Source organism: Centroberyx affinis, unplaced genomic scaffold (genome assembly GCF_046629955.1).
Source record: "Centroberyx affinis isolate AG114_WGS23_722 - 3 ecotype Tasmania unplaced genomic scaffold, CSIRO-AGI_Caff_v1 ptg002185l_1, whole genome shotgun sequence".
NCBI lineage: Eukaryota > Metazoa > Chordata > Actinopteri > Beryciformes > Berycidae > Centroberyx > Centroberyx affinis.
Window position 1 is genome coordinate 338,220 of NW_027280493.1, and position 18,005 is coordinate 356,224.

General features: G+C 40.4%; 1 protein-coding gene across 2 annotated transcripts; it reads left to right on the forward strand.

Moving 5' to 3' along the window:
* The first annotated feature begins 7 nt into the window (after positions 1–7).
* On the forward strand, positions 8–17,169 carry cbsa (cystathionine beta-synthase a). Of its 2 annotated transcripts, XM_071532326.1 has the most exons (16): positions 8–133; positions 6,303–6,599; positions 7,401–7,507; positions 7,835–7,969; positions 8,326–8,405; positions 9,199–9,403; positions 10,111–10,202; positions 10,553–10,678; positions 11,329–11,413; positions 11,513–11,618; positions 12,333–12,410; positions 12,966–13,100; positions 13,206–13,314; positions 14,198–14,282; positions 14,418–14,444; positions 16,044–17,169. In XM_071532326.1, the coding sequence occupies exons 2-16, from the start codon at positions 6,310–6,312 to the stop codon at positions 16,172–16,174; spliced, it is 1,791 nt and encodes a 596-aa protein (XP_071388427.1). In that variant the 5' UTR covers positions 8–133; positions 6,303–6,309; the 3' UTR covers positions 16,175–17,169. The 2 variants fall into 2 exon arrangements, with proteins under 2 accessions (XP_071388427.1, XP_071388428.1); XM_071532327.1 differs by lacking the exon at positions 14,418–14,444.
* Positions 17,170–18,005: the final 836 nt, after the last annotated feature.

Sequence of the window (18,005 nt, forward strand, 5' to 3'; positions counted from 1 at the left end):
CAGTACCCATAGCTCAATGTGGCTAGTCATCATTGCAACCTGTTTTCTTTCTGTGAAGTTACTCTAAGTTTTGTTCCAGTATTACGATTGGAGGCATCATTTTTAGAGTTTTTGGAGACAGTTAAGTTATCAGGTGAGTGAAAACTGCCAAGTAGCTGAATTTAAAGGTATAAAAAATACAAATACGCACGTGGTCTTCGATATTTATGTATTCACTAGTTTCCAGACGGCACTTGCTGCTGTGCTACGATGACTTTTGTCAACTTACACAACATTTTTAACGTCAGATAACGTCAGATAAAAAAATTTTTGTTGGATCATTTGTCAGCTAATTATTTGTGAACCTGTCTGCGTGGCAGTAGACTTGCCAAACATGAAGTTTGGTTAATCGTCACGTTCAATGTACCAGTCAACACATTTTTTAAAGTGGAAATTTACGAGATTGCGTATGTTTTCCGTCAGGTTTTTAACCCTTACCATAACGAAAAATCACTATAATATTCCCATAGAGACCGCTAATCAATAGTGAGTTTATAGTGTCTTTATCCTAGTCTATGGTATTTTCCTATGGTTTCCCTATAGTATTCCTATAGGATATTATACATAATAGTGAATGATGTGCTGTGATAGTTGTATAGTATCCTACTAAAATGTATTACAGGATTGCTATTGGTCTTTTTCGTAAGAATACACAGTAATTAAATGTTGAACTGTAATCTTCAGTTCAAAAAGGTTCATATTTGGTTGTTGGTATGTATGAATTTTCACATTATTGAACCCATGGCTTCCTGGCCATGTGTTTGATTTTCAGTTTAAGATGGACATGTCTGCAGTTTTATATTGTGTGTCTATGGCCAGCATTCCTGCTGTTCACATTTGGCCTATCTTTTGTCATGGCTGAGTGAATAGCTATAGTCTGATATTCTGCCCTATAGACCTGATACTTTGTTGGGGGATGATGTTGTTGTTGTTGACTGAGCCTGATAAGAATTTTGCTATTTCCAAAAAGTGATACCAAATAGTGATACCATAGAGGATATGAAAATACCACAGAGTACCATAAGGCCACTATAAAATCACTATTGAGCACCACAGATACATTATTAGTCTCTGTAGGAATATTTTAAGAATATTATAGGAGATAGCATTAAGTCTGTTAAGGTAAGTATTCAATACCTCAGGAAAACCATAGGGAGTTTTCATTAGGTTGTGTTTGGTGTTGCCTGACTCTCATCAGGTTATATCGCACAGCTCTTCCTCAGCCAGACACACTAGTTGGGAAGCTTGGCCGGTGTCAGGACTACAGCCCGACCGATACTGGATTTTTGGAGCCGATACCGATATTAGGGAGTAAAAAAATAAAATCCCGATATCGATATATCGGCCGATATTCTTTATATATACTAAAGTATATATGTACTAAAGTATCAAAAGTAAAAGTACTCAATATGCAAAATGGCCCTATTTAGAGTGTTATATTTATCATATATAAATTATTGGAATATTGCTTCATTGACATGTACATGTGAGCAGCATTTTAATGTTGTCATGGTAGAGCTCATTTCAATACATGATACTGTATATATAACAAACTGATCATGTCAACTAGAGCTCCCAGATCATGTCAACCAGAGCTCCCTCCTCTGCAATACGTAATATTTTACGTATAAAATATTGATCTGAAAAGTAACTAGTAATGATAGCTGTGAAATAAATGCAGTGGAGTAAAAAGTACAATATTTCCCTCTGAAATGTAGTGGAGTGGAAGTATAAAGTAGCAGAAAATGCCATGGAAATACTCAAGTAAAGTACCTCTAAATTGTATTTAAGTACAGTACTTAAGTAAATGTACTTATGTTACACCCACTTATCGTACACTTAGTTACTTTCCACCACTGCTCTCTACTAAACCAGGTGTTCTCTACCCTATCAGGCTAGCTATGAGATTCATCTACAGCTTTGTTCCGAACCATTATTTCAATGGATTGAACTCCAATCAGAAACGCTTTTTTCTTGCTTATCAAAACATGTCATCTTTAGCAATGTTTCGCTGTTGAGGGTGTACCAAAACTGTGAGCGCTGAACAAAACTAGCCTGGTGTCCAGCCCCTATGAATCGCAGTTTTCAGCACTCTTCGAATTTGCATGGCGATTCATAAGAATGAATTCATATTTATGAAGATAACGATTCTGGATACCAGGCTAGCTGCAGACAGTGCTGAGAGTGTAACCAATGGAGTCGGAGCGCGCTCTGCTGGACAAACTACGTGATGACACCATTTCTAAATCACCCCAAGCATCGTTTTCTGCATTATATGTTCTGTAAAAAAAGTTTTCATATCGGCGCATATCGGAAAACATATACGCCGATACATATATATTTGTGATAGGCCCATATCGGACGATAAAATCGGCCAACCGATATATCGGTCGGGCTCTAGCAGGACTGACAAATCTAAATTTCTCTGCATGCCACCTTGTTGCGACCCTCTTCTGCCTCATGACCCGGCTCAGTTTCCCACAGGATCATATTGCCACGTTGAACCCTGCCTCGGGCCACACGTGACACCGCCCTAGTCAGTCCCATATTTGCCATAGCAGTTGTAGCTGATGTAACCTTAGCGGAGTAGTAGCTGCCTAGATGTGATACTGAGAATTCAAGTTCCTCATAACCAGAGAAGTAGAGGAGGGGAAACCCAACTAAATGCAGTCTGTCTGCCGTTTCATTTGCAGAACAGTTTGCCTGCCTTTACTCATTAAGTAATCCGTGGCATTTTCATATGACTACATATCAGTTTTGCTACTCTCTATTGTTGATTAACACAATAGTGATTCAACCTATACCCAGTTTATGCAAGCTTTTACTTTTGCTGTTCTACACACCCGGTGTCTGGTAGCTATTTCTTGGGAAAAATCCTCTGACTCACAGGAAGTGATGTGTTTTTAGGTTTCCGGCAGCAGCAACAGCAGTTTGTTTGGAATCAATAGAAGAAGAACTGGGTGGTTGGCATGAGCAGCGATAGAAACTGAAACTTCACCTGCAGAAAGTCAAATGTCATCGGCATAAAATCCAAAGGAAAAAGGTGTCACAGTACTGGACATACTGTTTGATTGACAGGTGATCTCAGGGAAGTGCAGATCAGGCTGATTACCACTTTAATGACAGAAATCCAGAGCATACATGATAGTAAGTGGTATTAGACTGATGACAGGTATATGAGGATGTGTGAGTCTTTTTGAGGACGAAAGCATAAATTCATGCTGTTCTGAAAATATAATGGGAGTCACAGTTTGCCCAGCTTTTTATTTACTACTTCACTGGTCTTAAGGCAAACATTTCCCTTCGCTCTTCTCTCCCATGCAAAGCTGCTTTTATAAAGAGGCAGATGTGATGCAGTTGGTTTAGTTGTGGTCATCTGGAGTCGAGGCGGTCAGCCGTAGCTTGTTGACTCTGTCCAAGTCAGAGAGAGAGGCCCATGTGAGCAGTTGGCCTTGGTGTGTGCACTGCATATTAGTGAGGGTTCATCTGCTGCTGTTTTAAGTGGACAATAGGGGGGAAACCTAATGGATCCTATGTGTATGGAGAAGAAGAATCTGTTACTTATTAAGTTGAGTAGAGTGTGTGTCAAGGTCTTGAGGGGCTGAAGGGTCGGTCTCATCTCTCTAATGTTGTCGTCTTACAAGGTTCAGGTCTGACAACAACAAGAATTACTAAGTGGCCAGTCCTGTTCTTGGAAAGGGGCTTTTTCTATATGAACAGTTTCGTTCCAAAACATAAGATATATTATTAATTATTTAGGCCCTATATATTTTGAAATTCATCAGACAATATTTCAAGAAGCACAAATGGTGAACGTGGAATTATACGGTTGTAACTGATATAAGATTTGACGGTAACACTTTACAATAAGGGTACATTAATTAAGGGTTAGTTAATGCTTAATGAGGGTTAGTTAATGCTTAATAAGCATTAACTAACCCTTAATTAACAGTTAACTAATGTGGCTGGTAATAATTTACTAATGGTGTTCATGTTGTTAACTAAGGTATTAATTTATACATGATTTAATAGTTTATAAAGATGACTATTAAATAATGTATAAATTAATACCTTAGTTAACAACATGAACACCATTAGTAAATGATTACCAGACACATTAGTTAACTGTTAATTAAGGGTTAGTTAATGCTTATTAAGCATGAGCTAACCCTTAACTAATGTACCCTTATTGTAAAGTGTTACCGATTTGACGTACCAGCTGGCATAATTGTGATGTACTTTCTATCGTTTTAAATATTTAACCCCCAAAAGGTTCTTTTAAAAAAATAAAAATAACACCACACAAGCATAAAGTAAGATTCAAAAAGTAAGAATATGTGGATAACTCAATTTTGATTAAAAAAAGTCAGATAGAACCTTGTAATTCCAAGCTCACAAAATGTTTCTATCCTCATAACCTAAACATTTTTAAACACAGGAGTGAAGATTTGTAACTTAAGTAGTGACCCTAAAATGTACTTTATCTGACTTTTTTCAGTCAGATAAAGTAAATTTCAGGGTCACAATTATAATTATATGTCCCATTTTGAATCGACTCTTCATTATTTCCTCTCAAACTTCTAATATTTATCACCCTGCAGTCCATTTGTATTATTTCTGAATAATCATATGTGGTGATGACAGATTATTGATTTGCCTTTGGGCTCACGTTAGCCACGGTCTTCACATTATACAAACACAGAGGCAATCTAAATGTGTAAATGTGAGCCTGAGAATGTAATGCTCTCTAGATGGATTCATACAAGTACATGGCCTCAAACTTATCTTAAGTAGTATAATGCATGTTTTTTTTTTTTTAATCTGGACTGTTGACTCGTAATATAAACAACATAAGAAACTTACATCTGTCATTTCTTCACTTTTGTGTTCTCTTGTTACCTTTGGGCGCATAAGAATGGAAGGGTTCCACACCAAAACACTATATATTCATTTTTGGGGAAAAAAAAAAAACATCTCTAAATTATAGAGTCTGTGAATATTTAGTTAACTAACCCTAACCCTACTAAACTCTTAAATAGTGCAATAATTAGTTTTACTTTTGTTTTATAAATAATTTTGTAAGAGTAGGTGTCACTTATTTCAAAAGGTGAACTTCTATGTGAGAGTGTGAGAGAATGGATGGTGCAATATGAAGAAAAGCCTCGTCAAACATCGGCCCAGCATTTCCCTTGCCCCCAGTTCTGGGTTCCCAACTGCCGATGTTGAAAACTGAAATGGCATGAGAGCTTACCATAAACACAGATAAAAATTAAACCTTATTAAATAATAAACAAGTAGCCTACAGAAATTAAACCGTGGAGAAGGGCAAAGGAGGTGAAGGAACAAACAACAACATGGCACTGTCTGTAAAGTTGGCCTCTAATGAACTCGTAAAGCTTGTTCAAGCAGGTTGGAGTGTTATGTTTGTTTTTTGGGTGCTGCATAGTTGTGTGGAATGATAATGGGAGGAAGAGGGAGTGGTTTTTATTGGTTTAGTTGTTACAATTCCTGCTCAGACATGGTAATGCAGGGAACTAAGCTCAACCTTCTTTCACATATGTCTGCAGTGATGAGATGGTAGCCTTAAAGTGGTAATCCCATAGACTGTAAAAAAAAGTAGTGAGCGTGACGTAGTTAGGGCCGTTTTGAAGCCAAAGGATTGGGTTTACGATCACCGCCATGTTGACATTTTTTTGGAGCCAGTGCAGCCAGAGCGAAGCCGAGGGTTGTCCACAGAGCTGCTGCTCCGCCTGCTATTTGCTCAGAATCTGCGACCTGTCAATAACTAGGAAAACCATCCCGTTTTATAACCGTTACATCCCGTTAATGATGCAATTATTTTGAAAATCACCAGATGGACACACATTAGAAGAAGTGAAATTAGCTACTGAGACCATAACCTCTTGTCGAAAATATGTATTGACTTTATATTTTGAGTGAGAATTTAGATTGTGGTCCCATTGACTTGCATGGAGTTGGGGAGTTGGGAGTCTTTTTGGAGCCAGCATCTTGCGGACGGTAGAGGAACTGCCGCCTGCTGTGGTTTTGGCCGCTTGGGTAATCCACGAGTCCCTTTTTTTATTTTGGTGATATCTTTGGTGCTAAGCGGTCATTGCTGTTGTTCAATGGAAAAGCTTTCATGAACTGGGTATCAGTTGAATCACCATTGTGTTATGTCAATCGGGGATGGAGAGTAGCAAAACTTGTTTATATGAAAATGTCATGGATTCTAACTTTAACCCCGCTCCCTCTGGTTTTGCCAGGTGAGCCATGCCCTCAGTTCCCTCCCCCAAAGAGACCAAAGGCCCCATGTGCCCGCACGCTGCCAAGCTGCTCACCCACACCAACGGAGACGCCAAGCTCCGGGAGGGACCCTTCCCCCTCAACGGGGTAGGCAAGCTGCCTGAGGCGGAGGAGCCAGAGGAGGGGGAGGGACCCATTCAGCTGAACGCAAAGACCACCACCGTGGAGAGGAAGTGGATCCGGCCTGACCTGCCCAGCCGATGCACATGGAGCCTGGAGGCCTCCAACGCCGACTCCCCCCATACACACCCTCTGAAGTAAGACTGGGGCGCCGTGTTCATGTTTCTGTTCCTCTCCCTCGTAGACCCTTTGCATGTGCCTTAAGTGTTATCGAAGGTGCTCTAAGTGTTATCGAAGGTGCTCTAAGTGTTATCGAAGGTGCTCTAAGTGTTATCGAAGGTGATATTTGCTTGACCAAAGGTACACTTGAATGTGCAGGTTAGCCACCGGTCTGAAATCTAGAGAATTACACTGCAAACAGTATCCATGTTAAGACGTCGTTTAATCCACTGTACTGTTCTTTTTCTAAAAACAAGTGAAAAATTGTAAATGGGGAGATATTTTCACTTGTTTCCAATGCAAATCAACTTGTTTGAAGAATTTCTTGAATAGAGTCATTTACTTGATAATTGTGGAGTGATCTCCCTTTTACTTCAAGGTACAGACACTTGTTTAGGAAGATTCCTCAAACCAGTTTGTAGAAGATTCCTCAAACCAGTGTGTAGAAGATTCCTCAAACCAGTTTGTAGAAGATTCCTCGAAACCAGTTTGTAGAAGATTCCTCAAACCAGTTTGTAGAAGATTCCTCAAACCAGTGTGTAGAAGATTCCTCAAACCAGTTTGTAGAAGATTCCTCAACCAGTTTGTAGAAGATTCCTCGAAACCAGTTAAAATGCGTTGGAAAAAAGTGGAATTACTTCAATCACTTCACTGACAGACATATCGGAAAGGAGTTGAGTGTATCTATATCAAGAAATTAGTATATTATATGAATCTACGGTGCTCTTGAATCCATTTGTCTTTGCTGAAATATACTATACATGACTTTCTCTCTGCAGAACTACTGTCCCAAACATTCTTCCCAACATCCTGCGTAGGATTGGGGACACTCCCTTGGTGCGCATCAACAAGATCCCAAAGGTGTTCGGCCTCAAATGTGAAATACGTGAGTCGCCCAAATTTTAAACCAATGACATTCTCATATTGGAAGGTGTGACTAGATCGAGTCATTCATTGCTTTTTTTAATATATGAAAATACAGGTGTATCAGAGTGAAATACCTTCAATAAATCACCATGTAAACAAAGCCTGTGGTGGGATGACAGTGTTTCAGTAGCCAGTACACAGATTGAGTAACATATTCAGTAGTTCAGAAAGTATATTTCATTTTGCCTGGGATTACAGTTGGAACAGATGAAGCAGGTTTAGGGCTGATTGCATCTCTTTTGCTCTCTGAATCATGTATGTATTTGTATTTTCTGGGTGTGTATAGTGGCAAAGTGTGAGTTCTTCAATGCCGGCGGCAGTGTCAAGGACAGGATCAGTTTGCGGATGGTGGAGGACGCTGAGAGAGCTGGGATCCTCAAGCCTGGAGACACCATTATCGAGCCCACCTCAGGAAACACAGGTAAAAAACTGTGTGTTTGTGTTCGTGCATGTACACTACCAGTCAAAGTTTTAGACACACACATTTTTCTTTATTTTTACTATTTTCCACATTTTAGAATAACAGTAAAGACATCAAAACTATGAAATAACACAAATGGAATTACGCAGTGACCAAAAAATCAAAACTATCTTATATTTTAGATTCTTTAAAGTAGCCGCCCTTTGCCTTGATGGAAAGGCAAAGGCATTGGAAGGAAATTCATACACAGGCGTCAACTTCACTATTTATATTTGTCTAAAAAACAAATTTAAAGGTGTTTGAAGGTGAGGTATGATCAGTAGTGGATTAAAAAAATGTTTGCGCTCTTGTTTTAGGTATTGGATTGGCCCTGGCTGCAGCTGTGAAAGGCTATCGCTGCATCATCGTCATGCCTGAGAAAATGAGCATGGAGAAGGTGAGTTCCTGTGTTGTGTCTTTCCACCTGGTGTGGAATATTGGGAAATTCTGCCGTGAGAAGAACCAGTTCTCACACGGAATGCTAAACAAAAGTAACAACAAGTGTTTTACCCTTCTGGGAACACTAGTGTAATTATAGGGTGTTGCTGTAAGATATAGTATATTAAATGCCAAAGTTCGTGGGCGGCACATCTGCGTTCATACATGCATTGATATGGAGATTGTGTGCGTCTAACCACACAGAAAGCGTGAACCAGGCGTAATGCAGGGAAAATGCATGATGATCCCGATAACAGTAATAGTAACGCTCGCTGCTGTGTTTGTTGTTCACATCAAAATGTCCCCAAAGTAAGATGTTTACATGCCACAGCAACCTGTTCAACGTGGCAGTAAGCCTGGAATCTTAACGCCATCGGGTTTCTGCAAGTATGAGCTTAGTAATTGGAGTATGAGCTTAACAGTGTTATTCTGACCCAGTGTAACGCATCCATGCACTGACCCAAAATCAGTACACATGACAAACTGAGCTAAGAAAATAACTTGCATATAAAAGCATCCGATGACTATTCATTTCCACTGGCGGAGTTGACTCTACTCTCTGCAGCGTTGCAGTGATGCAGAGTTCGGCACAAGGCTTCCTGTGTGCTTCCTTCCCCTTATTAGCTCTGCAAGAAAGTTATCTGACAGTTATATACAACTTATAAGAAACAGGTATATGTAGTTTAAAGATAAATATTTGTAGGAGGAAGTGGTTTTAATGTGCTAATATTTCATGGTAAACATTTCCCTAGGTGGATGTCTTGAGAGCTCTCGGAGCCGAGATCGTCCGTACGCCCACCAGCGCTCGCTTCGACTCACCGGAGTCTCACGTGGGCGTGGCCTGGCGCCTTAAGAACGAGATCCCCAACTCGCACATCCTGGACCAGTACCGCAACCCGAGCAACCCCCTGGCTCACTACGACACCACGGCTGAGGAGATACTGGAGCAGTGTGACGGTGAGGAGCTGTCGCCAGTGGCAAATTAGACCTGACTTGGCTCCATTATACTTTCAGGCTATTGTTTGAGTATTTATGTAAACTGGGAGTTGAGGAAAATCTTGTTTTTTAGCCCCGTGGCAGCAGGTGCTCTATGGATCGCAATGTGGGTCATTTGGTTGGTCGCTCTGTTCACCGCTTTTGGTCACGTGGGTGAAAGTGTGCTGCAGGGAGTTAGGTTGCAGAATCTCAATCAGGAGACCCGAGTTCAATTCCCCACAGGAACACTGTTAGACTCTTAGCCTTGTTTTTATCTATCTGGAAATGCATGCCACCCAAATGATGGGACTTTCATGGTTCACAACTCTGTCTGACATGAAGTATGGCTGACATTCACAGTTTTACTATGTTTTGAAATGGATTTTTAGTTAGCTAGCTACACTGAATGTAAAAAGTATCAGGGACACTTACTCTTTTCATCAAGTACATCCCTTATTGATTTCCCTTATTAAATCTAAATCACAAAGGAGGAGATGGAATGGAGAAGGAATTTGAGACAATTGAGATGTGGATTGTGCAAAAGGGGCTGCAACTCAATATCAGGAAGATATTCCAATATTTTATACATTTTGATGCTGATGTAGTGTTTGGATTTTGTTGCCTCTCTCCAACTAAATTCAAGTAAATCATTTTCCACTGTAAACTCATCTACCCTCCCCTCCTCACAGGTAAAGTGGACATGCTGGTGGCAGGAGCGGGCACAGGCGGCACCATCACCGGAATCGCCCGCAAACTGAAGGAACGATGCCCCAACATCAAGGCAAGTCGGCTCTCTGTCCAGGAGTCAGATGGAACAAATCTCCCTTTTCTACTTTTGAACTTCTGCTGAGATGTGAAGGGAATACTAAATACTTTCAGTTAGCCTATGTACTTGCCAAAACACTACGGTTTCCCACATAGGACAATACAATGTGCTGGGAAGTCAAAACCATCAGAGGAAAGTATTTGAATAAGTGAGTTTACCAGACACTTATATTTTAAACCGCACACATCTGCTACTCCAAACAGGTTAAACCTGAATAATTAGTTGCAAATACAATTGAAGTGGAATGGCAAGCAGCAGTTGATATCTGTGCTGCTCTTTGTTTATGAATGCCGTGTATTGTGCAGATTGTTGGTGTCGACCCAGAAGGCTCCATCCTGGCTGAGCCTGAGGAGCTGAACAGGACTGATAAGACCCAGTACGAGGTGGAGGGCATCGGGTACGACTTCATCCCCACCGTGCTAGACAGATCAGTGAGTGGCAGTCTTGTTTTTCTACTTTTTTTTAATTCCCTTTTTATTGTGTCTCTCTCAATTCAGTTTTTTTTTTCACTTGATTTCACACTTTATTTGCATGAAATACAAAGGAATACAGTGCCAACGCAAAAATATCAAATAATGGACCGGATTCAGATTGCAACCATGACAACGTGGCAAAAAACTACAACAAATGGTTCAATAATATCATAGGAATCAATGACTAAATCATTAGACAAATTTATCAAAGGACATACAATATGCATTTTGTTGTTTGTATTTTGCTGCAAGTATGGCAAACGTTTTATTTTCTCTTAGAATATATAGTATTTTTTCCATTTGGGGAAAGCTTTTCAAAATGAATACATAATATTTTGTCTCCACCTCTCTTCAGCCTATCTTCCCTGTCTGTACATGACTGCCTTTTCCTGTGTGTATCTTGTCAAGGATTTTCTCAGTTCTTTATCAGTCACCATGTTCAGGCCATCTGCCGTCTTGTCTGTTGAGGGTCAAACACATTTCTATGTTTGCGTCTGCTGTCGCGGCCCGACCCGCACTTTCTTGTTCTTTCTCTTGACTTCATCTCTGTCTTTCTCTCACTGACTGACACACACTCACTGCTGTATTTCTTTATTGTATCTCTCCAGGTAATAGATACCTGGTACAAGTCCAACGATGAGGACTCCTTCAACATGTCTCGTATGCTGATCAGAGAAGAGGGCCTCCTGTGTGGTAAGTCGTCTGTGTGAAGTTATGAAGTGGATTCTGCCTGTTTCATGGGTTTGATTTTCTATGTGTGAGCTGGACCTGACCCGCCTGCCTCTTGAACAGGAGGCAGCTCTGGGACTGCCATGGCAGCGGCGGTGAGGGTCGCCAAAGACCTGAAGGAGGGCCAGCGCTGTGTGGTCATCCTGCCAGACTCCATCCGCAACTACATGTGAGAAACCCTACACAGCCAATAACCAGACAATGCTGTTCTCTGGTTCAAAAAGAAAAAGGGCACACATTATCATGCTGTGTAAATCAAAGTAAAATAAAAAAAACCATAATGGTTAGAGAGACCATTCCCATAGCTGAAAGTGTGCATATGTAAAAGACTGATGGGTTACAAAGTTTATGGGAATATTCAGATGGGATTAGTTTTTGACATTCACACATTCTATCATAGTTATAGAAAATCCATCTGTTATTATCTGTTATGTGCATCTATCTTTGCATCCATATTTGATGCAATTGGGCCAGTTTATAGACCATTTGTATATCTCAGTCCCAATAGTATGTGCGGGAAGTTTACTGTATGTGTTGATTAGTCTTAAGGGTTTTCAAAACATTTTAAATGGTGGGAAAATCCCATCTGGTGGACCTTGATGGTCGTAGAAGCATATTTACAGATGCAGATAGCTGGATAGGTGTGCCAAGTTGTGGAGTGGAAGATATGGCCTTTAAATTTAAGTTTGAACTTTCATTATAGTTCCCCCATCTGGCCAATCAAGGTAATTTTCTTAGCCTGATACCTTTTTGCTTGACCTCACTATTTGGTTTGATTTCTCTAAAAATGCAGCCGGCGCCACTTGTTTATAATTTTTACTTTATCAGTATATAAATAAAGATGCAGTAAATCTGAATGAATTCTACCTCTCTCTCCCTCAAGGTCCAAGTTCCTGAGTGACAAATGGATGTTCCAGAAAGGCTTCCTGAGGGAGGAGGACATCATGGTCACCAAACCCTGGTGAGTGTGTGTGTGTGTGTATATATATATATATATATATATATATATATATATATATAACAGTGTTTTTTGTTTTTATTCCTCCATGAAAGTGCACATCCCCTTCTTAAAGTCCCCATGAAATGAACTCCTATTACCTTTACTTTCTGGAAATCACAGTATCTTTCATGGTGAAACTCATGCTGCACTCGTAGACGTAAATATACATTTCTAACCAATAACGAAGAACGAATCAGGGCATCCTTGAAAAAGAGCTTGCTCTCAATGGCCCTCCCTGTATAAATAAAGGTTTACATGCATACAATAAAACCATCAGATTTTTTAACAATCCCACTCCTCCGCACCCCTCCCATCAAGTAAAAAGGCCTTTCTCTCCCTGACTCATAATCCATCGGTTTAGACTTTTGAATGATCCCTCGCTGCATTATGTCCTGCCTAACAACAGGAAATCCAGGAAGTACCGATGCTATTTCTTGGGATCTTTATGCATGTCTCCTCCATGTATGATTATGTGTTTATTTATGTTACAAATCCCCCCCTGTGTCTCTCTCTCAGGTGGTGGAACCTGAAGCTGCAGGGCCTGAACCTGTCGGCCCCCCTCACCGTCCTGCCGACCGTCACCTGTCAGAAGACCATCAAGATCCTCAAGGAGAAGGGCTTCGACCAGGCGCCTGTGGTGGACGAGGCAGGGTGAGTGTCCTGCCATAGAAATCACTAGTTTCTAGTCTGCTGTACTGCAACAACAATAACATCTCTCTCTCTTTCTCTCTCCCTTTCCCTTGTGTGTGTGTGCAGGCTAATCCTGGGCATGGTGACCTTAGGGAACATGCTGGCGTCTGTGCTGGCGGGGAAGGTGAAGCTGTCAGACCCGGTCAGCAAGGTGCTATACAAGCAGTTCAAACAGGTCAGGCAGTAACTTACACTCTCGAATACAATGAAATATGTAAGGAATAAGTGTGTATGTGTGCGTGTCTCAGGCTGCATGGGCAAATATGAGGCTTATATTATTCCCTTTTTAATGTTTAATTTTGTTTTCAAATATCCTTTGGCTCGGGGTAAGAATAATGTTCTTCATGTTTTGCAAATAGATTTAATTAAAGGTTGAATTGAATTAGTTAAATTTAATGAATTTGAAGATGAGGTCCTCAAAGGCAGAACAGTCACAATACTGGACCCTGATTGATTGTGTTATACAGTTTATGTGGAAAAACAGCCAATGCACTATGTCAATTTGTATATTTACCGACAGCGTGCTACATGTATATATGAACTGGTCAGTTTGTACATTTACAAATAGCTTGCCAAAAATTCCCACATATCCTGGTTTATGTGCACATGCCCCGGTTCATGTGAAAACTAGTTTCGCTCAAGAATAAATTGTGATGCAGAATCGATTATCCCCTAGAGAGGAGTAGAGGATATATAGTTTGACTGCGCTGTTGGTTTTGTATAATTAATGCAGTAGTTAATATTAGTTATTTACTTATCTGATTTAGCAAAGTTAAATAGAGGGAGGGAGGGGAAAAGCCGCTTGATTGCGCTTTTGGTTTTACGTTATGCACTAGTGTTAAGTATTAGTTATTTACTTATCTGGTTTAGTCAAATGGAGTAAAAGACCAATATTTAACACTACTGCACAAATAATACAAAACCAAGACCGGCCCTAGTGCACAGTATGTAACTTACAGTATTTCTGTATATTTTGATATTAATATTGATTGCCATACTACATATTGGACTCTCCCTTCTCCCTCACGCTCTGCACACTCTGTTATTCTCGTTCTCAGATCCGTCTTACTGATAACCTGGGGAAGTTGTCCCGCATCCTGGAGATTGACCACTTTGCCCTGGTGGTACATGAACAGATCCAATGTAAGAGCCTTCCCCTGCCACCACCCCAACACACACACACACACACACACACACACACACACACACACACACACACATGTCCTTCGTTGACGTGTTCTCTTCATCCTGAGCTCCCATTCTATCTTCTACCCATAGTATCACCTGATAAGGAGGACACAAACGGTAAGTAATTGTTAAATGAAATATCAAGGATCAAGGGTAAAGCAAACCGCTTCACGTAGTCAGGCCAAAATAGTCTCAATAAGTCAGTCTAAATGCTGAGATAAACCATGATAGTCTAATAGAGTGAAAGATTTTCTGCTTTCTCATGTCATTCTTTTGCACTTGATCCCTTTTTTGCACCCATGTCTGCGGAAATCTCAGCACACGGACTGACTTATTGAAGTTATTCTGCCCTGACTACATGGAGGCTGATCCTTTTACTATGAGGCACAGTTTAAAGGGACAGGGCACCTTAAAATCACTTTCATCATCTGTTACTCTGTTCATTGCCATCTTAAAATGAAACGCATACATCTTGCTCACAAACTTTATGCATTGCACTGCATAAAGTTTGTTTTCTAGATTTTGTGTGGAAAAATCATGGCTTTGTATCGCCAACTAGCAGTTGAAATGCTGTCTACCTTGCTTCTCTCACCCACTTCTTCTGGATTATTCAAAATCGTGCGGTAGGCGGAGAAAGGCTAAGGCTAAGTCTGTTTGCTGCTATTTTACAACAGACAGCAAACATCAAGAAAAATGTGTAAAGGGGTTCTTGGGGGTAAATATTTTTTATTCATGACATTGTGGTGCTGGACATGCCACGTGTTCACATTCAGGCAACCAAACAACGTCCTTATCTTGAACAGCTTGCATTGGGTGGGCAGGTTCAGTGTCTAGCTCAAGGACACAAGGCTGCTGATGGACACACAGTGCCTGCTGTTGAACCCGTGACCCGGCCGCACCCACATACTTTCAGAGAGCATTGGTCTAGCGGAGTGGGCTGAGTGGCCGCCGCCCACTGGCACTCCGATACACACGAGTATCATAGTCCAGGTTCAAAGTGAGGTTGCCCAAACGGATATGGATTTTGGACACAGCGGAGTCTGCAGGAGTATTTGGCAGCTGTGCACACAAACAAACAAGAACACCAATGTACTCTGCTGGCTGACCAGCACCTGTGAATATTGTGTAACTGCTTTTCGCCCGCAAACTTCGACGTTGTCCATGCTACATATATAAATACGGTTTGAAATGAACATTAACCAGCAGTCAAATGCAGGCAAAATTTGGCTTTAGCTGGTAAGTTTTGATGTGGTAATCCGTAAGATCCTTGTTTTTTTATTTATTTTTTATTTTTTATTTTGGTGATATCTTTGGTGCTAAGAGCTCATTGCTGTGGTGTTTCTGCACTGCACTCCCCAGGGATCACCTGTCACTCAAACAGTGTGGGCGGAGCTTGGTTTTTCTGTTTTCTGTTTGTCTCTCTTCTCTTTCTCTGCTCAGCCATGGTGGCTATCGCTGCTCATGCCCAGTTCTTCTTCTGTTTATAACAAACAAGCTTTCCTGAAATCAGCAATACAGGACAGCAAACCTGACTCTTATTTAGATGAAAACGTCCTGGATGATTATTTTAAATATTGAATTTCAGGCTGCAACGCTTTTGCAAAAGGGAAAGAAAGGTTCATATGCGCTTACAATACTCTGCAATACCCCTGCTGCTCCCTTCTCTCGTTTTCATCTCTCCATCACACTCTCTCTTTCTCTCTGTCCTTCCTCTAGACTTGACGGACGGCTCTCCCAGTCTGAAGCAGATGGTTTTCGGAGTGGTGACGGCCATCGACCTGCTCAACTTCGTCACGGCCCGGGAAAAGAGAGAGCGCTCCATGTCCGAGAGCAACGATGACTTCTGACCTGCAGAATGACACACAGACAGTACATGCCTGTGCATTTCTTGACTCATAAACACACAAGGACAAGTTTTAGTAGTGCCATGGCAAAACAAATGCCAACAAAAATATTTTTGATTGAGGTAAGTTCTGTTTTTCCCCACTTAAAATAATCAATACATTTTTTTAATGAAATTTTTTGGGGGGAGGCTTTGATTGAAGTCTGTAGGTAAAAGCAAGATATGTTCAGCTCAGTCGACTTGTGATTACTTTAAGTGTTTTAAAGTTTGTTATTGCTTATCATGTGTATATATATATGGTAAAAAAAACAAATCTGTTGTCCGTTTTTAACCCGTAGAAAGCTTTCCTTTTTTTGTATTTGACTCTTGATTATCTAAAAAGTTGTGGTGTTATTATGTTTATTGATCTGATAAGTGCATCATTGTTTGACTGTAAGTCTACTTTCTGACTTGTGTAATAATGGAACTTCCGAAATGATTAGAGATGGGATATTATAATGGTGATTTATGAAGGTTAGAGAGGCGGACATGTATATAAATATATATTGTCTTTACAATGTTGCTCAGTGTATGCTGTCTTTTCTTTGTGTATACGGAAAATAAATACATGTGGAATATACTTTAAAACAATTGCGTGTTAGCAGTTTTGCTGTCCCTCTCTTGCTTGCTGTGTTTCACCTTGTTTTTATGCCAGTAATATAACTGTGAGGCCATTTGACTATTTTACCTTAGATGTATGAAACATGTATGAAACATGTATGAAACACATGTATGAAAACATGTATGAAACACTTTAAAATGCATATTTTTTTCCCTAATGGATGTTAAATAAAGGTTCAAGAAAAGCCTGTGAATGTTTAGCCTAGTTAACGTGGGGTAAATGGCACACCGCAATGATAATCATAACGGCATTAAAACCTCATTTCCATACTTTCCCTTCAGTGCTGAGTGGGAAAGCTACATTTGGCTTATTTAAATAAAATTTGCCTACAGCACATTACTCACTGCTTGTCTTTGTATGATACCGTGTTGAATGAATGATTAATCCACCAGATTAAAGTCAATAAAACACTTTTGAAGGTGTGCCACATACATACAGTGGGTATAAAACATATTCACACCTCTTGACCTTTTGTATATTTTCTGGTTCTACACACTTGGCTCAAATACATTTATGTGGGATTTTTGTTCTAAAGCTTTTAATGGGGTTTTAGGGTGTAGTTGGTTTCAGGATGCTGGAGAGAAGAGAAACCTGCACCCTCTAGTCCATTCTTTCATTTACTGCAACTAAACAGACCAAATGTAGCTGTGTGCATTATACTTAGACCATAAATGAAGATGGGCGGGGAACTGGAATTCAGCATATAATTGTATGTTTTTGGACTATTAATCCATCATGACCTGAGATGATGAAGGACATGGCCTAAATTAGTCCTCAATATTAAAAATAGTTGGGTTATAACTAATAATGAACTAGTCCCTGAAAAATATAAAAATATAAACAAAAATATTGAATATTTGCGTTATTTTTAAATACAGCTATTTTTGCCGTCGTTTTATAAAAGCAACGACGACCCTTGTGGCTGATGACTTGCCTTTCCAGTTTGCGGTGTGGAACATGGGTATCAATTAGCCTGTTGTGTTTGTTTGTATTAGCCATGTGGTTCGTGGCGCATGTAATGTCGCTCGCGAGGCAGCATTCCTGTGGAGCATCCGGCATATGCGCCGGGCATCAGAGGCATCCGGACCCCGCCTACCCAGCTCACCTCCGGCGTACGCTGGCGTCCTAAAGGAGCGAACCCATTTACGTTTGGCAATATCCAATCAGTGCTTTC